Source organism: Diprion similis, chromosome 10 (genome assembly GCF_021155765.1).
Source record: "Diprion similis isolate iyDipSimi1 chromosome 10, iyDipSimi1.1, whole genome shotgun sequence".
Taxonomy (NCBI): Eukaryota; Metazoa; Arthropoda; class Insecta; order Hymenoptera; family Diprionidae; genus Diprion; species Diprion similis.
In genome coordinates this window covers 17,047,891-17,066,100 of record NC_060114.1, presented here as the reverse complement: position 1 = coordinate 17,066,100, position 18,210 = coordinate 17,047,891, and the positions used below count along the sequence as shown (strand labels likewise).

The 18,210-nt window shown below is 35.9% G+C and overlaps 2 protein-coding genes across 15 annotated transcripts; both read left to right on the top strand.

The window, feature by feature from the left end:
- Positions 1 to 4,016: 4,016 nt before the first annotated feature.
- On the top strand, positions 4,017 to 7,234 carry LOC124411732 (microtubule-associated proteins 1A/1B light chain 3A-like). Of its 3 annotated transcripts, none has more exons than XM_046891072.1 (4): positions 4,017 to 4,537; positions 4,860 to 5,022; positions 5,234 to 5,418; positions 5,960 to 7,234. In XM_046891072.1, exons 1-3 carry the CDS (start codon positions 4,417 to 4,419, stop codon positions 5,394 to 5,396), a joined length of 447 nt encoding a protein of 148 aa, XP_046747028.1. In that variant the 5' UTR covers positions 4,017 to 4,416; the 3' UTR covers positions 5,397 to 5,418; positions 5,960 to 7,234. The 3 variants fall into 3 exon arrangements, with proteins under 3 accessions (XP_046747028.1, XP_046747029.1, XP_046747027.1); XM_046891073.1 differs by lacking the exon at positions 5,960 to 7,234 and adding an exon at positions 5,513 to 5,599; XM_046891071.1 differs by lacking the exon at positions 5,960 to 7,234 and having other exon boundaries at positions 5,234 to 5,492.
- A 1,150-nt stretch (positions 7,235 to 8,384) lies between these two features.
- Positions 8,385 to 16,220, top strand: LOC124411729 (orphan steroid hormone receptor 2-like). 12 transcript variants are annotated; one of them, XM_046891051.1, is made up of 7 exons: positions 8,385 to 8,521; positions 13,555 to 13,698; positions 13,823 to 14,087; positions 14,243 to 14,505; positions 14,618 to 14,814; positions 15,022 to 15,299; positions 15,437 to 16,220. In XM_046891051.1, exons 1-7 carry the CDS (start codon positions 8,480 to 8,482, stop codon positions 15,694 to 15,696), a joined length of 1,449 nt encoding a protein of 482 aa, XP_046747007.1. In that variant the 5' UTR covers positions 8,385 to 8,479; the 3' UTR covers positions 15,697 to 16,220. The 12 variants fall into 12 exon arrangements, with proteins under 12 accessions (XP_046747007.1, XP_046747008.1, XP_046747013.1 ...); XM_046891052.1 differs by having other exon boundaries at positions 8,414 to 8,521; positions 13,559 to 13,698; XM_046891057.1 differs by lacking the exon at positions 8,385 to 8,521 and adding an exon at positions 8,610 to 8,673.
- Positions 16,221 to 18,210: the final 1,990 nt, after the last annotated feature.

The window sequence follows — 18,210 nt, the reverse complement described above, 5'->3', positions numbered from 1 at the left end:
TTTTTTTAACACGGAAAAAGAAAAATGAAGATGAAACGATTAGAGAAGTACTTTCAACGAGATAATTTAGAAAGAAACAAAATAAAATAAAAACGAGTGATGAAGTATCAAACGAAAAATAAAACGACGCGAAAAATGTGGTAGACTAGACAGAGTTTGAACGTATCTTCTTCAAACAGAGATACTTGCGCGTTTTTATCATGAAAATGACGAGAAAATAAGCAAATTACGTATAAAAAGATCACGGAAATCGGTTAGTGTTAGTCTCAATTTGAAATATAAAATATCGATTTCAAATTGCCCGCTTAAATGCAGTAAGGAACTATGAAAAACGAGTTTCTAGACTCGTTTGAAACAACACTTTGAAATAGGATCGTCAATTGTTATTAAAATGTCACTTACGATATACTTATTTATTTGTTCATTTATTTCAATTAATTTTCCCCTTTATTTCCGATAAACAATTAATAAACCGATTGTGTTATCTATCTCTTTTGTTTTGTCCGTCGTATATTTTTGAGAAAAAATTTCAAACGTTGATTCGAACGTCTAATTTTATACTCTATGGTAAACGAGGAGGACAAACGCATCATGAGATGCACGCGTTTAGCCGAGAGGTTGTTGGCACGAGGCCGGCCGACCAAGTTTGATGACTTCGCTCCATTCAATTGTTTTTCATTGTTTTTCTCAGTCTCTCTCGCTTCGCGCTTTCTTTATTCGCCTACAATTCTGATTACTATTATTATTTATTACTTTTATCGCCGTCGAATAAGGAAAATAATTATTCGCGATATAATCGAAACAAATCCGGCGCTCACTTGTTTCGGTCTACAGGTAAACAGCAGCAAGGGTGGTCACTTCCACTTTACTTTTCAATCACTCACACCGTTGAGAACCTGTATCAATATCGATCATTTCTCTTCTTGACAAAACGCAGTTACGTGTTAGTCGTGCGTACAACTTCAAGTGTCAATTTGATCATATGTTTTCACCTTAACCCTGGCAGTGTAGTATGTTTTTCAGTCACGAACTAGGTATCCTTCAGTTTTCATTGGTTAAATACTGCAGATTGATTTCTCCGACTTCGTATATCCGAAATTATACTCACGCACGCACACTCGCTCACTCACTCACTCACGCACACGCACACGCACGCACGCAATATATCAAACAACATATGTATATTTATGTATCACTGACGATTCAAGTTACGTGCGTCAAATCTGTTATCCTTTAGAATTATCTGAGATCGTCGTTATTCTTCCCAAAAAATTCGTACGTCGACTATGATTTTGTTTATATTATATATTCTTTACAATAAAATTCCTTTGGGCAGTTTTATCACGACTCGAGGTTCAAAAACACCTATCACTTATCGTCAATTGTCTTTGTCTCTCTGTTTCGTTACGACGCGGTATTTCGCTTTGCGCGATTTTCTTTTCGTTTATATGTACAAATATATTGTACATACATATATTCACGTTACAAATTGGGTGTATTAATTAATCGTATCACCCACACAAAATCGCGTATCCATGCGCGTATTCGAAAAGTGGATAAAAACATTTGAACAATTGATTCGTAAGATTTGTGATAGGTGGACGACTGAGGCAGATTCTTTTGTTTATTTATTATTCATCCCAGACGTCGAATTTCATTCACCGCCTTCATCCAGTGTTAAACAATGTTCGAGATCGGCATCTGTGTAGGTAGCGGATAGGCTTTTCATTTGTCTCGATTAATACGGATGAGACAAAGGCAACGTCAGTAGAACGAGCAGAAAGCAGCAGCAGAATGAGAAGGAGGCGGCTTCTTCCTTTTCCTTTTCTTTTTCTTCCTCGTCGTCGTCGTCGTCCTCGTCATACAACGCACCTCTAGTATTATTCAGATGGTTGGGGTCGTTTCTAGCTTCCGACCAACGCCACACACAGTCACTGTCTGCCGTATGATTTCTTGGCCCCTCGTCGAACCCGCACCAGTTCGCTAACCATCACGCACACCATCCACCATATTTATACTTTTTGTAGCCCCCGTTAGGTGTTGGGTAGACAGAGAGACGGGCGCACGAACAGGGTGTATTTTAGCCCGTTGCGAGAGCCTTCCACATTGCACGAGAACATTTATTTGAAAATTTCCCGTGTTTTCTTTTGCTCTTTTATTTCAAACGCGAGACAATATGTCACCTCTCTGTTGTTTTCCGCGCTCCACTCCAGCTCTCTCTCTTTCTATATACCTCTCTTGATCGAATTTCTATATTTATTCTGTGGTTCGGTGTGTTACTGCGTGAAAGGGTAATTAATTAATTAACTATTTATTTGATTTTTCTTTTTCTTTAATTTTTATTCGATCTATTCGAACACGTCGACGTCGTCGTAGATGACAAAAGAGTGGAAAACAGACCGAACACGAGTGTAGCGGAGTATCTTTTTTCTCTATTCGAAACGTCAGGTAGATGTGTGCAGGTACGATATGCATGCATATACGTATACGTATAACCCTAATTGGTCATTATTTTTATTTTGTTTTGTATACGACTTGCGTGTAACTGTACATCCGGCACAGGTGCACTATCTTTTGGTCGTTCTTTCACTAGTTTATTGTGGGGGTGCAAATCAGGGGTTTTCGCGTTCTAGAATTCCTGTTTCGAGTCGGATATTTCAGAGGTGTACCCGTACTTTGTCGGGTACCTTTACGTGCGTCAATTTTTATACTGGATATTAACAGGTTACACAGTTTTTCATATATAAACAGGCGGAAATTTGTTAGAAACACTCGAGGCGTGCTCCGTCGGACCGTAAGAAAACGCCAGCTTAATACACCCACGCACACACGCACGCGATCACCGAACCCCGAGGAAGGCCACAAACCTACTAATCCGATTATAGAACGACGCACGGACCTGCCATTCAGCCTTTTCTACGCTCGAAGCGCCATCTTGCGCAAATGTTATGAATCACACGCTCAGATTAACGTCTACCTATATAGTCTAGCTGTATACTTTGCTGGCATTTAAGGTGCATATTATGCACTTTCTCGTAATGTAGGTACAGTAAAATGCATAAATGACTTATCCATCCGGATAGCTTGTTTTTGGTCTGGAACAAAATCCGAGTTTAATGCATGTGACAATGACTGGCGATGGAGATGATGTGAGAAAATAGGGTGCATTGTTACTTCGTTCAGAATCGGAGTCATATTTTGCTTCGCACCGAAAATAAGTTAGTCGGAAAGTTAAGGCATTTACACATTTAGTGTATAGCAACAAGGATTGTGCACAGTAATGTTCATTAACAGGTTCTCACTGTCTCACTATTTTTTGAAACGAGTTTTTTTTTGCAGAAACCCTCTTGTCAGAAAATAACGGATGGAAAGTCACGTTTTCATTGTTGCCAGAATATTTAATTACAATCAGCGAAGAGAAAAGTTTCCGCAAATCTTCAGAAGTTCTTGTAAATTAGCAATGAAAAAGTGAAAATGTTTATCCGGGATTGAAATTCGTGTGTGTATGTATGTACTACAATTTTCGTACTAGCAGCGTAAATCTTACGTTAGGAGTCACTTTTGGGATTGTCATCTGTTGCGTCATCTGGTGGAACAAAACGTAACTAATGCAACCAGGCTGACATCCGACCGTTGACCGTGTTTTGTCGGCGTGTGGATGGTAAAACAGGTATATGATTGATTGTATTTAATTAATTTGTGTCACACGAGTAATTTGAGACCCCAATAATTACGATTTGCCTCGATTTAATTTAAGAACTTAGGTTATGTGGAGATAAAATGGCGCCGAAAACCAGGCTCTGACGTCAAGAGGACATTTTCCATCAGTCACGTTAGTTATTCCGAATTGGCTCAAGCGTGAGTGCGACAAAAAAAGCAAGCGTATTCTGTCTCTTTTTTTTTGGAACGTCTGTCGTGGACTAAGCACGGTCTTCGATCTTAGCAGTTTATTTATTTCACGGCGTGTTGTTTGCTGCCTAGCGTCAGATGTGGTAGAGAAGAAGAAAGCATAGGAAGCGGGGATTGAAGAAGAAGCACAGCAAAAGGGGCCAGAGCAGAGAATCAAAACAAAAGAATAGTTGATAATCGCGTGATGATCGCAGACCATAGTGCAGATAATCTTTAGTTTGATATATCAACGCTATTACAGCGAGAGGAGCTGGAATCGTTGCAATATTCGCAAAATAAATGTATTTACATACGTATGTATCATAACTGAGAGTGCATTGGTCAAAATCGATCGTGTTGACATTCGATCATCCTACCAATCATTCGCATTTTATTTTTCCCACGAGAATCGGTAACGTCGCACTGACAAAGAAGAATATAATTACTTACTTATTACTAATACGCGCCAGTTAACGCGTGAAACTTGGAGACGCACATTATTAGTCGTATGTACTGAAATTTACGCCTATGCAAGAGAAATATTACGAATTGAGTCGCAGTTTCAGTACCAAATATCACAGAGCACAGCTCAATAACCGTGCGAAAATGAATTCCGTACGAAAATCGTTTAAAGAGACACGTCCGTTTGGTAAGTAAATGAATAACTAAATAAATCAATGATAACGTCAACTAAGTTTAGGTTATTCAATCTACTGCTTAATGCGTGTTAGCCAATTATTTACTCTATTCTGAACGTATAATTATGGAAACAAACAGAAATAGTAATAATAACCGTCATCATAACAATGAAAATAACACGCGATAAGATTTCGCTTGTAAATTCTTGAGAGAGCGTTAACCATTTTTACCAAACAAAAGTTTACAAAGCTCACAATTATAAATAAACAAATCGAAAACCAACCAAAAAATTCTTTGTTCATTATTTTCAATTTTACTTCAACTTTTCACAGCGCAGCGTGTCGCAGATGTTGAATTAATCCGGGAACAACATCCAAACAAGATTCCGATAATTGTCGAAAGGTTCTGTGGAGAGAAACAATTGCCACTTATGGATAAATTCAAATTTCTTGTACCTGATCACTTGACTGTAGCCGAGCTTATAAAAATCATTAGGTGAGTCTCAATTTGACGATGCGATCATGTTTTATTTTTATCTTTTTTTGTTAGTGTTCTTACTAAATTGTACCTCATGTAATTATTTGAAATTAAGCCAGAAATTTTATTTTATTTTTATTTTGTGCGAAACAATATTCTGAATATATTGTATATATAGTTTATTAAATCAAATGGCTTAAAAACTGTGTTTCATCATGCTTGGAAATAGGCGCAGGCTACATCTTCATCCGACACAGGCATTTTTTCTGCTAGTTAATCAAAGAAGCATGGCCAGTGGAAGTCTGACAATGGCGCAGCTCTATCAGCACGAAAAAGATGCCGACGGTTTTCTGTATATTGTTTTTGCTAGCCAAGAAGTATTTGGTTGCTAAATTGCGCCTGGTGCAAACCTAGGTGAGTCTTCTGAGATTATACAAAAATTGTAAGAATTATCTAAATAATGCGAAATTAAAGAACTTCGAGTACTTGTGCACTGTGTGTCGCAAAGAATTCTTACCTAGTGCCAAAAACTGCTGCGTGAACATTAAAGATAATTAATACCCAGAAGGCAGATGAACTGTTACACATATCTTACAAACTTCTTATAATATCGAATACATGCAAACAGCGATGGAAATTATAGTCAAACAAATATTAGTCATTTTAGCAAATTATAATACAGTGTATTAAAAGCTGGGTTTTTATTTGAAATAATATTTTCTTGCAAGATTATCCTACATCTGTTATCAAAGTGATGAAAAAATGAATAAAACTAATTCACTGCATCGTTGTTGTTGAGTGAATTTCAAGGACTCTTTACCTGTAATATTTACCGTCATTCTTTTTTTCATTTCATTTACATTAGGATAAATGATCAGAGGATGTCTGTGTTTTTTTCTATGCATACATGCGTCATAAGTAACTAATACTGAAAATCAACTTGTTGTTATTTCAGATTTAATTGTTTTACACAAAAATATCGATCGACGGGTGATAAATACTGTTGGACTTGTTGCAACTGTGACTAGACAATTGCTCGTTATATAAAAAAAGTTTGAGAATACATGAGGGACATGTTGAATGAAAACTGAATTAACGAGAAAACAGAAAAGTAAATGAATTACAAACCTCTAATAAAAAGAGAGCTAATAATCGCAGTAGTTGATTATTCTCGACTTAATTATTGTTTTATTGTACCCGTTAATTATACTGAACGTTGATGATAATTTACTTATTACTTCAATTAGTGTAATATTACAACAAGTGGAACTACGAGTGTAAAACAGCTTAAATAATTGGTGAAAAAAACTCTATGAAGTAGTATATTTTTATTTGAGCGTGAATGTTGACATTGAGATTTCTTTTGTCACCTCTTTTGTTTAAGCATCTTCATATCCTATTGTTACTTATTATTTTGTATTAACTATACTCGCACATGTTTAATTATATCGTGATAGTTCCTTAAATTGCCTCCATGTAACTCAGGCATAAAAATAATTGTTTCGTAACAATTTTATCCTTATTCAAGTAAAGTTACACTAGAATCTAAAAAAATAATCTCCTTTACGATAATATTGGATTATATTTACAGATGAAATGTATTAAGTAGCATTAATAATAGTTTTGTATGTTAGTAGTTAGTTGAGGAAAATGATAATGAAACATTGTAAAACTAACGATTTTGCAATACGTTCATACATGTATTTTTTGCTAATTAAAAAATTATAAGTTCGTATCACATTACAAATAATTTTTATTGAGTCTGATATTTTTTCTTAATGATAATAAAATTCACCTATTCATAAATGATCTTAATAAACAAATCGCATCGAAGTGTTTCTTATGTCACTATTTTTTTTTTTTTTTTATATTAAACGAATTTTCTTTGATGATAATTCTATCTTTTCGGTAGTTCAAAGGATGGGTTTAAACAAAACTGTTAGTTATTTACCATATCAAATAGCCTTCTTGAAGATAATATATATTTTGCTTTCTCTTTGTTTCACACAAGATTCAATAAATTGTCATTAATAACATGCATATAATATACTTATTCTATGCAAAAAGATAATAGATTACAATTCTGAGGAAAAAATACTCATTTAATTCCTCTGTCAGGTAATTACGTGTATTTTTGAAACTACTTATCAGGTAGAATCAGCTGTGAATTATTGATTAATATAATTATCATGTAATATTTCGTTTGTTCGAATAAATTATTACTTTATGAAACTTGTGAATTATTTTCTTTTGTTTTAATTACTTAATGTTTTTTTATGTTATCTTGACTTCTGTCCAATGTCGTTACATTAAGAATATATGTTCACAGTAAGCTTTTTTATATTTTTTCTTTCCGATATCCACTTGTGGTTTTATTTATGTATTTAGAAAAGTAGCCTCTGCAGTTTCACACACAGTATAAAGGTAAACATATAATTTGAAATAATAAAAACACATTTTAGAATATCGATACCCTGATCACTTCCATATCTCTATTCCGTTAAATTTTCAGTTTTCTTTTTATCCTTTTTGCCTCAGATTCGTTTTAAAGTCTTACTAATGATTTTGTTACTGATAGACCCATTTTAATTACATCGCTGTTTACAATAATTTGTCCTTGTCACCAAAGACTTCCTGCTGAAACTATTGGTATATGTATTACTCTATGATGAGATATCGAACAACATTCATTTTCACCATCGCTACAATGAACTGTAACTTATGAAGGTTGTAACGCAGGTACAAATTCAAACAGACACAACTCAATTCCTTTAGTTGAGTGGATCTATCAATGAGATTCGTATTGTTGGGTATAGGGACGTGATCTTTGTTTACTATCAGTGCATCTGATATTTACCTTTACAGAGAACACTTTGACGTAGCTATACTAGCTGTGTTTGAAGGATGATATTTATCAAAAGTGTGAAAGTGTTCATTGGTAACTGCGAAGTTAGGGTTAAGAATTTGGATGGTAAATTAACTAATTTTTACTTATTTGCGTCAATTATTTTATTATCAACATTTCAGATAGCCAGTATTTTTTCTTTATAAATATATCTATATTCATAAAATTCGATTCGTATTCTCTTCTCATAATTTTTTCCCCTCATCTGTTTCAATCTCACATATCAATCTTTATTGTCAGTAGTAAAAAAAATTCTGCATCAACTGTAATTTTAAAATTAGCGCGGAACTGTAAACGGTATGTACGGAGTGCCATGATTGGTCAACGATTTTAGAATGAATAAGGGAGCAGATAAAAACAGTTCGACGTCCATCTTTGTATGTAACTGTTCAAGTGTGTAAAGTAGAAAAAACAGCAGGAAAATTTTACCCATTAATCGCATGGCAATGAAGAATAATTCGAGTTTATCATCGTGGCGATAGGCTATTACAAAATCCATGAAAAATATAACAATCAAGAAAACTAGGTGGATAAGAAAATCCCGATCGTTCGACGCCATCTTGAATTGACATGGGCAAAACATGGCGCCTGACCCCAAGGCCCGAACATCGGGTAAGTTATTCTCAACTTTGTATTGTGATTGGCTGTTTAAAAGGAGACATAAGTTAAGAGAAGAAGGGTGAAAGGTGGGGATAGGTTAGAGGTAAAGGGGGCAGAGCGGTGACAGGGGAAGCGGGGCGGGCGCGAGGGAGGGGAATGGAAAGGTAAAGTAAAGGTTAGAAGAGGTTATGAACTCTAACCCATGGATGGGTGGTGAAGTCTGGTAGCAGCTGTCAAATATTCAAATGTCGCGTAGTTAAATCATTCCCCTCTGTCGGCTAACAAAGGGTAAGTTTTACCACCGAAGTCTTAATAATTTATCTATAAAATATTTCACATCGGATTGCGTCCATTTAATCTCCCCACTCGACGAGAGTTACGATCTTTTGCCGCGAGTTCGTCGTGTTACGCGAGCTTAGGGCCAAAGTTCGCCCACATTGTACCGTTTTGCACGCATTAAACCAATGTAATAACCGAAGAGATGCGTCATGCACACTCAAAATACATTTCTCCGCATACTTGGAGACCAATTGATCACACATTTGAAAACTATCACTCCGTGACCCTTTCGCTTTTATTCCGTGAAAAAAGAATACTCACCTGTCGACATGAGCATAACAATCCACGGATTTATCCGAAACAATCGGTCACGTGATAAAATCACATAAGTTCTTGAAAGTTAGAAATAATTCTCAAGCGTACACCTCTATCCTTGATTTTCATTTTCCAACGAATTCGTTACGACTTTGGAAAAGTTCAGAAATTGTGGTCAGATTATTTTCCGACCGCAATGATTTGTCGATTGGTAAACAGTAAAGACGACTCACTAATTGGCTTGCGATCATGATAAATGAATATCATGTGTATAAATTTATTGCGATCGTCTATTTTTCTATTTTGTCGCTTAAAATATTTTGTGATTTTTTTACTTCTTAGTCAGCGACTCATTATATTTTATGACTCACTTTTCATCCGAAATATCAACTCTAGCCATGAGTAATCGCAAAGATATAACACGAATATGCAATAGCGTGCGCAGTATTACTATTGCATAGTGATCATAATTGGAAAAGATTTCTTGTACTTTTCCAATGTTTTTAATTCAAATTTTTCGAACGCATTAACAGAAAAAAAGGAAGTTCGCTTGAAGCGTCACTCGTTTTTAACGCGTTTGCATATAGCTCCAGAAGGCACGCGGCAGAGATAATATTATCATTTCTTTGTCGTATGTACGTGTCAATTGCACCTGCGCTGCCGTTAACACTAAAGATATACGCCATGTCGGTCAGGTAACCTTCGGACCTGTGGCGACCTTTACCTGCTGCTGCGTGCGACCGTCGGTTGAGTGTATTCTATGCCTTTGCACGTATATGCCTACGAATAGGTATAATAGGAATACCTGTATACCTGTACACCTGACATCGCTGGCGGCTACGCAAATGTAAAATCGCCTTTAAATGACTCGCCTCGTATGTTCTTTTCGATTCTGTTTTGAAACTTCGTCGCCTTGTTATACACACATACGAGCATCGTTATAAAAAAATTAAAACTATAAAAGAACACCTAATTGTCGCCCATGTTACGTTGTGGACCGTTGAATCGAATAAGCCTGTACAAAAAAATGAGGTTGAAGTTAGTAACGTTATCGAAAAAATTACATTTTTCTTAATCTTACAATGATTTTAAAGGAACTAAGATTTCGAAATATGAGTGTGTTTTGTTTTATTACGGTTTATTGAATTTCAATCAATTCCAAAATGGCGAAATAACGGTTTGTCTCGTTTTCCCTCAGCATGAATCGTTACGATAACGTTGCTAACTTCAATATGATCAAAAAAAGCAAAAAGCTTTTTACGGTTACATATGCATAAGAGTGCGAGCAATATCTCTGCAGCCGCAAAAGACGAGAACTATAACGGACCTCTCGCTTTAATTATAAACTTATAGATATATTGTTTCCAAGAGTAAATCGTTCGGACCAATTTTGTCTCCATCGGTGGTGTTCCGATGTCCGATTACGCGAGCCTATTATCTATGGCACAGGCTCGGTAGATACATACTTGTGGCATCACAGGTGAGTTTAGAATGCACCTGGCTGCTGCTGTCGTTCGAAAATCGGAGTGTCGAAGTGACCCGCAACCTGCCAACCTGCCAGAGCAGAGAGCGGCTCGTGAATGGTTGTGTACCTGTACAAGGTTGAGTTTGGGCAGTCAGTGGTACATTTCACGTGGTACGTTTCGTTCTTATTGAGTACTGGATTCGTGAACTTGGTGAATTCTTGCTTTATAATCGTGTTCTTTTCCGTTCGCGTTTGTCGCTGCCGGGTTTCGGGTCGGCTTTCAAATCATTTGCCGATAAATGGATAAGTAATAATAACCCTGTTACGACATCGGAGACCTGGAATGATTTCTAATCCCATTCGAATGGTACTTCCAAACCTTCGTCGACATTCAATTCTGCGATTGCTCACCGTTTCTGCATAGATGCCTATTCGTATACCTATATATGTATGTTTGACCTCATGATTCGAATACAAGGTACAGTAATATACCGCACAATAGAGCGTGTAGATGTATTGTGCAACGCATAAGACTTCTGTAATAGGTGGTGTCCGTTTGTCATTACTAGAATTATTCAAAGTCGTCGAACGGTCGAAGGAATTCTTTTTAACGTTCGTAACTGTGTACACAATCGGTAGCCAGTTGTTTCCACTGGAAATTCGATGTGTACGAGTATAAACGTGCCTCGTTGACTCCAATACACTTTCAACTCGCTTTGACCTTTGGTGGCCATGTTGTATAGTCGTTGTCAAAAATCTTCGCAGTTGTATTTAGTTGAGGTACAGTAATACCGTCTGGAGACCTTCTTCGATTTGTTTTTGGCGGGAAAGACGTATGAGATTATCATTCTTTTTTTCTTTAAATCGTTTTATTTTTGAGGGTTAAGCTTTTTTTAGCGATTCATTACTTGAACCCACAAGTGTTTATATAAGCAATGTCTTCGGCAATTACCTCGGGGTTTGAAAAATAATTGCATCCGCGACGGGTAAATTACAAGGCATCTTATATTATGTTTCCGAGGTAAATTTTAGGTCGTTCACTGCAGTCATGCTGCAATTCATTCGAAATGTTCACATGTCAGCATGTCAGCTTCGAAGACGTTACACATCGAAGGTTTCACGTCATCAGCGTATCGCGAAAGCTATAATATTTATCGTATATAGCGTGCGCCATAATTCTATAGAAGAAGGAATAAAGCATATATAAGGATAAATATATACACGGATATAGATATAATGTAGGTTTATTCCACCCTCAATGTTTCTGGGAATAGGGAAATAATCGTAGTTGCGCATTTTCGCGTCGTTTTATTAATACGAATGAATCGTTCTTTCTTCTCTGTTCAAATTTTACAATTTCAATTTTTCGCAGTTTTCAGGGATTATTGTAAGTTAGGGGTGTAAAAAATAGTGTAAAATTAATTATGTAACACGGACGAATCTCACGTATTATATGTAGATCGTGCATACATTTAATCTACGAAAAAATTAATTTCGATGAAATCAAGATATCTGATAAAGTCTTGATGCTGTTCGATTAGTCAATTGGTGCCGTTCTCTTTTATCCAATTTCGTATTTCGCCGTGTGAAATTCGGATTTGCTCATCTAAAGTGGCACGTGCAGATTTCGCGATCTTCAAAACTTCTAAATCTAATTCTAATTGACTCGAAAATCAGCGTGGGATGTAAAATGACGCCTCCGCAAAACTGGGAGAAAGATTTCTTAGTCCGTTAAACGTTTCGAATTTTTCCATCATTCCATAAAGAGACAAATACCAAAGAAAAAATTCAAATAAAATTCCAATCAAAATATGTTAATTGCTTAATGTATTTTGGAGACTCGATGTAATAGACACGTAATCAGCCCCATCGTCAACGCATTATAAGTATAATGCGTGAAATTTTTGCCAAACGGTATTCGCGTCTTTTTCTCGTTGCCACAATTCAAACGAAACGGTTTCGAACGTGAATTCCGTTGCGCCATCCCCGACGAAGTCGGAGATGTCAAATACGAATTTTATGTATACATATAGTACATACATACATTGTATAATAAAATAAAGCATTTTATGACAAGCAGATAGCTTAGGTCATGCACAACGGAAGGTGAGGAGGGTACGTTGGTGTAGAATTGTAGACTCTGTTGCGGAGATGAGGACCATCTTTCACTTCTTAAAATGGCGCCCGAAGAGGATGAGGTTAAAGGGGAAGGGCAGGGGGAGGGGGGCAAGAAGCGGAAGGGGTAGTGGAGGGAAGGAGGCAGACGTTCGAACCGAACGATCTAGTTTACATTCCTGTGCTTTGACCGTGCCGAACAGGACCTGGAATGTATTAAAAATAATGTCGAAAATTCGTACGCTGCAGCGAGCCCTTTATTATTACACACGGTTTTCAAAACAAACCGTAATTCCTGGCTGTTCTATACACAACAGGCTTTTTACATGACATATATATATATATATATATATATATATGTATTTTTTTAAATTTATTTACACGACTCTTTTATTCTCGTTTTATCTCATGTCGAAAATCAGTATTTATCTCAAGTGTATTTTCAAACGAATGATACATACAATTAATAAATAAAAGACAATAGAATATTCCCCTATTTAAAAAAAATATTATTGTTATGATTATTAGTAAATATTATAACATTCACAATCTTTGTAAATTTCTCGTAGAATTAAGACGTTATACGCATGTGTACTTCAATCATTCATTCCTGATATTTGAATAATTCTTGCTCACATCACAAGCAATTTTTATTTACTAGAATTTGTAGTTACTGTTTACCCATGGTAAATTGATTCGATCTTATTCTTGTGGCTATATTATCATCATTCTCGATTATTTGAGTAATTTGGTTTCAGTGTAGAAATAAGACGCGATTTATGATATATTAGTATAAACTACAATACTGATGATATTTGTTGTTATAAATAGGTAGTTTTTTAAATGATACAATTTTTATTAATCATTTCAGAAAGATATGGACAGAAATCACGTTGAGCAGACTGATCATGCAAACAATTTAAACAATAGTGAAGCAGATGTTAAACTGGAAAGAGATTTTTGCAGTCTGGTACAGCAGCCAGGCATGGATCATATCGGAGACATCGAAGTAGTGGTAAGAATTATGCAATTGACTTATATATGTAAGTCAAAATAGATAAAAAATTCTTGTTAATTATAATATTACACAGTTACTTATTATATTAAACAGTGACTTATTATATTTTGTACTGTTCCAGCTCCCATTTAACAGAGACGCTCGAGGCCCGCTTGGTTTGGGTTTATCGTTAGAGCTGTGCGTCGTATGCGGAGATCGTGCAAGCGGCCGGCACTACGGTGCGATAAGTTGCGAGGGATGTAAAGGCTTCTTCAAACGGAGCATTAGAAAGCAGCTCGGTTATCAGTGCAGGGGTAGTAAAACGTGCGAAGTAACGAAGCATCACAGAAATCGTTGCCAATATTGTAGACTTCAGAAATGCTTGGCAATGGGAATGCGCAGTGACTGTAAGTCCCATTTCACTGGATAGGAGTAAATAACGACTGTTAAATTCAAAGTCAATCCTTTTGAAATAGAAATCGCTTCAGGCGCTCGAACGCAATTTCAATTTTTATCTGGTCTGTCAGTGAAAAACTTGATGGATGTAATAAACATAAGCAAGCTTGGGGTGTTGCAGCGGTACAGCACGAGAGGAAACCTGTTCTCGGGGACTCGGGGAGTGGAAAAGTCGGGAATCGTAGTCCCAGGGTGAAGCCAGAACCACAACAATCGGTCCCTGAGACACCGCTGACTTGGGAACAGCCAGAAAGTCCAAGTATGGAAGAACAGAGCAACGACAGCGATCTCAGCGACGTTTTGACCCTTGCCAGAGAGCGTTCTTTAATATCTCACGCCTTGGACAGTATGGCCAGACTTATTGGGGAGGTAAGCGACACTTCTTAAGAAAGAAGTGGCCTCTTATTGGCTTTGTCTGCTTAATAATTTGGCGACCCGGAAACAAGTTACTTCTTGACATTAATTCTGTTGATGATTCTAGACCGTCAACGGCACTAATGAATCCGAGGAGGAATGGACTGGCCAATTATTGTACGAAAAACACACGCAGTTTGAACTCAAAGCTCCTAGTCCGGCACCTGCTTATCTTTCGGTACATTACATATGTGAAAGCGCTGCTAGATTGCTATTTTTATCTGTACACTGGGCCAGAGGTATACCAGCATTTCAAGCATTACCGTAAGCTTTTCTTTCACACAAATTATTCGCAGGGCTGGCAGCAAGTCGCTTCTCTCATTTTTGATATTGTTATTTATTGAATTTTTTTTCACGGTCAGAGACAAGCTCGCTGCTACCAACCCCATTATTATGATTTTTTGACTTATATACCTCATTTTCGCTGCTCAGTCCAGTAAGATAAAAAAAAATGTATTCTTTTTTCCACAGCTCCGAAGTGCAGACGACACTGGTGCGCAGTTCTTGGGGTCAACTTTTCACCCTAGGTTTAGCGCAGTGTGCTCACACGTTGTCTCTTCCTAGTATTTTAACGTCAATTGTTAATCATCTTCAAGCCAGCATAGCTCAGGAAAAAATAACAGCTAGCAAAGTTAAACTCGTTACCGAACACATATGCCGCCTACAAGACTGCGTCAATTCTCTTCACAAGCTCCAAGTTGACGCGACGGAATTCGCCTACTTGAAAGCCCTCACTCTTTTCAGCGCCGGTAAATAATAATGATGATAACATTGAGAATAACGCAAGTGGAGAACTTAGTAATGAGCAAATTGTCTAATCGATATTAGAACTAAGTGAAGAGATTTTATTTTTTTTTATCAAGAGCAATTTTTCTGCCCTTATCAGATAACGTGATGTCTGGAGTTTGGCGTAAGAAAGTCGAGGTCCTGCAAGAGGCTGCCTGGAATGAGCTGCAGCGGTGTGTCGGAGCCGAAAGATTACCCCGTCTCCTAATGAGGCTTCCACCGTTGCGATCCATCGACCCACGAGTACTCGAGGATCTTTTTTTTGCTGGTCTTATTGGCAGGGTAAGCGTGGCCAGCGTAGTGCCTTACATTCTTACGATGCCAGACTGTAAAACTGAGCCCGAGAACCACATGGGATGACCAAGTTCAATTTGCTTCTGTGTAGTTGTTTCAAGTATTTGCGATACTACAAGACCATGTGTTACATAAACTTTGGCCAAGATCAGGTGAAAGTGGTTCGTAAATTTTGGAAAATCTAACGTATTATGTTCTTATAAAATCACGAGAACTTTGAAGAAAATGTTTCGCTATGTTGTTAAGATTGTAGTCATGCGGGTTTTGCTATAAAATTATGGTCAGCTATAAATAAGAAAGGATATGGCGAGAAATAAAAGTTTATTGGCCTGTAATTTCAACCAGCATATAGTAGGCATATTCTAAACAAGGACATGGAAATGATTTCGTGGAACAGAGTTTCCTATTAAAAAATACAGTATTTATTTTTCTAACAGTTGGAGTAAAGTTTCGTTGTTTATGATCCATATGTTGAATTAGGATAAAAAAAAATAAACATAATAACTGTAATCCGTCATCAGGGTTTGAAATAAAATAAGTAAGCTCTAATCAGATATTGGAGAAAAATATATATGTATACGGGAACAAACCCATTTGGAATCAATACAGATACAAATTTTAAATAGTATAAAAATAGTTTACAAACGTTTTGCAATGGTTTCTTGCGTTTCCCGTACAGTATGTGAAATCAGCCAATGATGAAATTCAAAATATTATGTCGTAATAATAGGTATTCTTTTTTGCGATTTCATATGTATTACACATCCTTGATGTGTGAAAAAGGTATTAGAAAAATATAAGTATTTGAGACCAAGCATATTTCTAACGAATGAGAAATTTGTATTTTTTTCTCTGTTTCGCTCTCTTGCGAAAAACGTCAATATACTTAAATACTATAGTAAGAGTCTTCAAAGGGTTGAGACACAAACGTTGTTGACTCAACTAAATGTACATTATATTTAGGTTAATTGTTACTTGTTAATAAATAATAATCAATTAATAATATTATATAATATCACTTATATAAATGAACTCGTAGAATGAGAGTATTTTCATAAAAATTACAATTGGATAAATTTACAATTTTTTTTAAACTGCAGTAAATCGTCGAACACAATTCACGCAATTATTGTTCCTCGTTCGGAGAAAAATTCGTTGTACAAAAAAAACTTATACATACATACATATATATACATATATATATATATGAAATACATGTACAATGTAAATCATAAATGTTACATCAGCTTTGTCGAGTGATATAGGAACGACATGTTGTTCATAAAAAGAAGATACTGTTCAGAATTGAAAAATTCTATAAATATATAAAAAGCGCGCGTTTATTTCGTTGAAAAATTATTTCACTGTAACCTGTATTAGTATGATGTAAATCATAATCAACTGCAGTATTTTGTGAATTTTGACTGTACTCTATTGGATATTCTCGTATACACGTATTCATTTTTAAATTCGATGATTAATTACGTTGCGTATCATTTAGACTGTGACGCTAAAGCGTTGCGTGTATTGGTTATTAATTGGTGTGCGGGCTTTCTATTTAACAAAAAATATTTGCGTTGTTAAGTATTAAAGAGAAAATAGGAAACAATCAGCGAAAAGAAAAAAAGGAGAAAGAAACGAGCCATGGCTCAAGATTTTTTATAAAATTTACCACTCTATAGAGTACAATATACAATGCGGAAGGAGTATTGCGGTGGTTTACTTTACTGTACTTGTAAGACCAGGTTGAGTACTTGAATGTATTTTGGTCATGTTGATACCGTTGGGCGGATAAAAATGGCTAAACAAAAAGTAAACATACGTATAAATATTTAGAATTAGATAAAATATTAAAGGGAAAACTGCAATGTATATAACAAAAAATGTGCCTATATGAAACAAATATTTATATTAATAATTTTATAATTAGGGTGTATATATATATATATATATAGATATGTATATATATAGTATATATGCATGTATGTACATGCATATACATATATGTATATATATATATACATGTATGAAATCTATATACATATACACACACTAAAAAGAGAAATAAATAAATGAAGTCTGAGTATGTGTATGAAACATAATAATTTATAATTCTCGTTTTTCCTTCGAAAATTTTTCGGCTTGATGAATAAAGCTGAAATAAAAGAATATCCAACAAACGTACAACTTCCTAATCAAGGTTTCTACTCAATTGTATTACTTATCGATCACGTGGCAAAAGATTACAACAAAGCAACGGAACAAAAAGTGGCTTGCAGCGGAAGGAAGATGAAAAAAAAGGTTACAATGAACGTGTGAGCTACGGAGAACAGACAAAAGACAAATGAGTCACATTTGTATACGAATCCTATACCTGCAAAAGTTTCTGTTACTAAAGGGACTCCAATTGAGTCATAGAACGGTTGAAAACCCTCAATTTAAGGTTTTCGTAATATTTACTCTGTTATACGTGGCACGATTTTGCAACATCTGCAACGGTAATTAAAAGGTAATTACATTAAATTTCCCGTTACCATTAGCAACGGAAAATTGTTCACTAATGTTAGTTAGTTTTACCGA

Bases quoted from the DNA above. Each gene is read 5' to 3' on its own strand.
- LOC124411732 (XM_046891072.1), top strand. From the start codon at position 4,417: ATGCAAGAGAAATATTACGAATTGAGTCGCAGTTTCAGTACCAAATAT. The intron at 4,538-4,859 runs GTAAGTAAATGA...AACTTTTCACAG, and splicing joins TAAAGAGACACGTCCGTTTG to CGCAGCGTGTCGCAGATGTT. The intron at 5,023-5,233 runs GTGAGTCTCAAT...GCTTGGAAATAG, and splicing joins GAGCTTATAAAAATCATTAG to GCGCAGGCTACATCTTCATC.
- LOC124411729 (XM_046891049.1), top strand. From the start codon at position 10,595: ATGCACCTGGCTGCTGCTGTCGTTCGAAAATCGGAGTGTCGAAGTGAC. The intron at 13,699-13,822 runs GTAAGAATTATG...GTACTGTTCCAG, and splicing joins TCGGAGACATCGAAGTAGTG to CTCCCATTTAACAGAGACGC. The intron at 14,506-14,617 runs GTAAGCGACACT...TGATGATTCTAG, and splicing joins TGGCCAGACTTATTGGGGAG to ACCGTCAACGGCACTAATGA.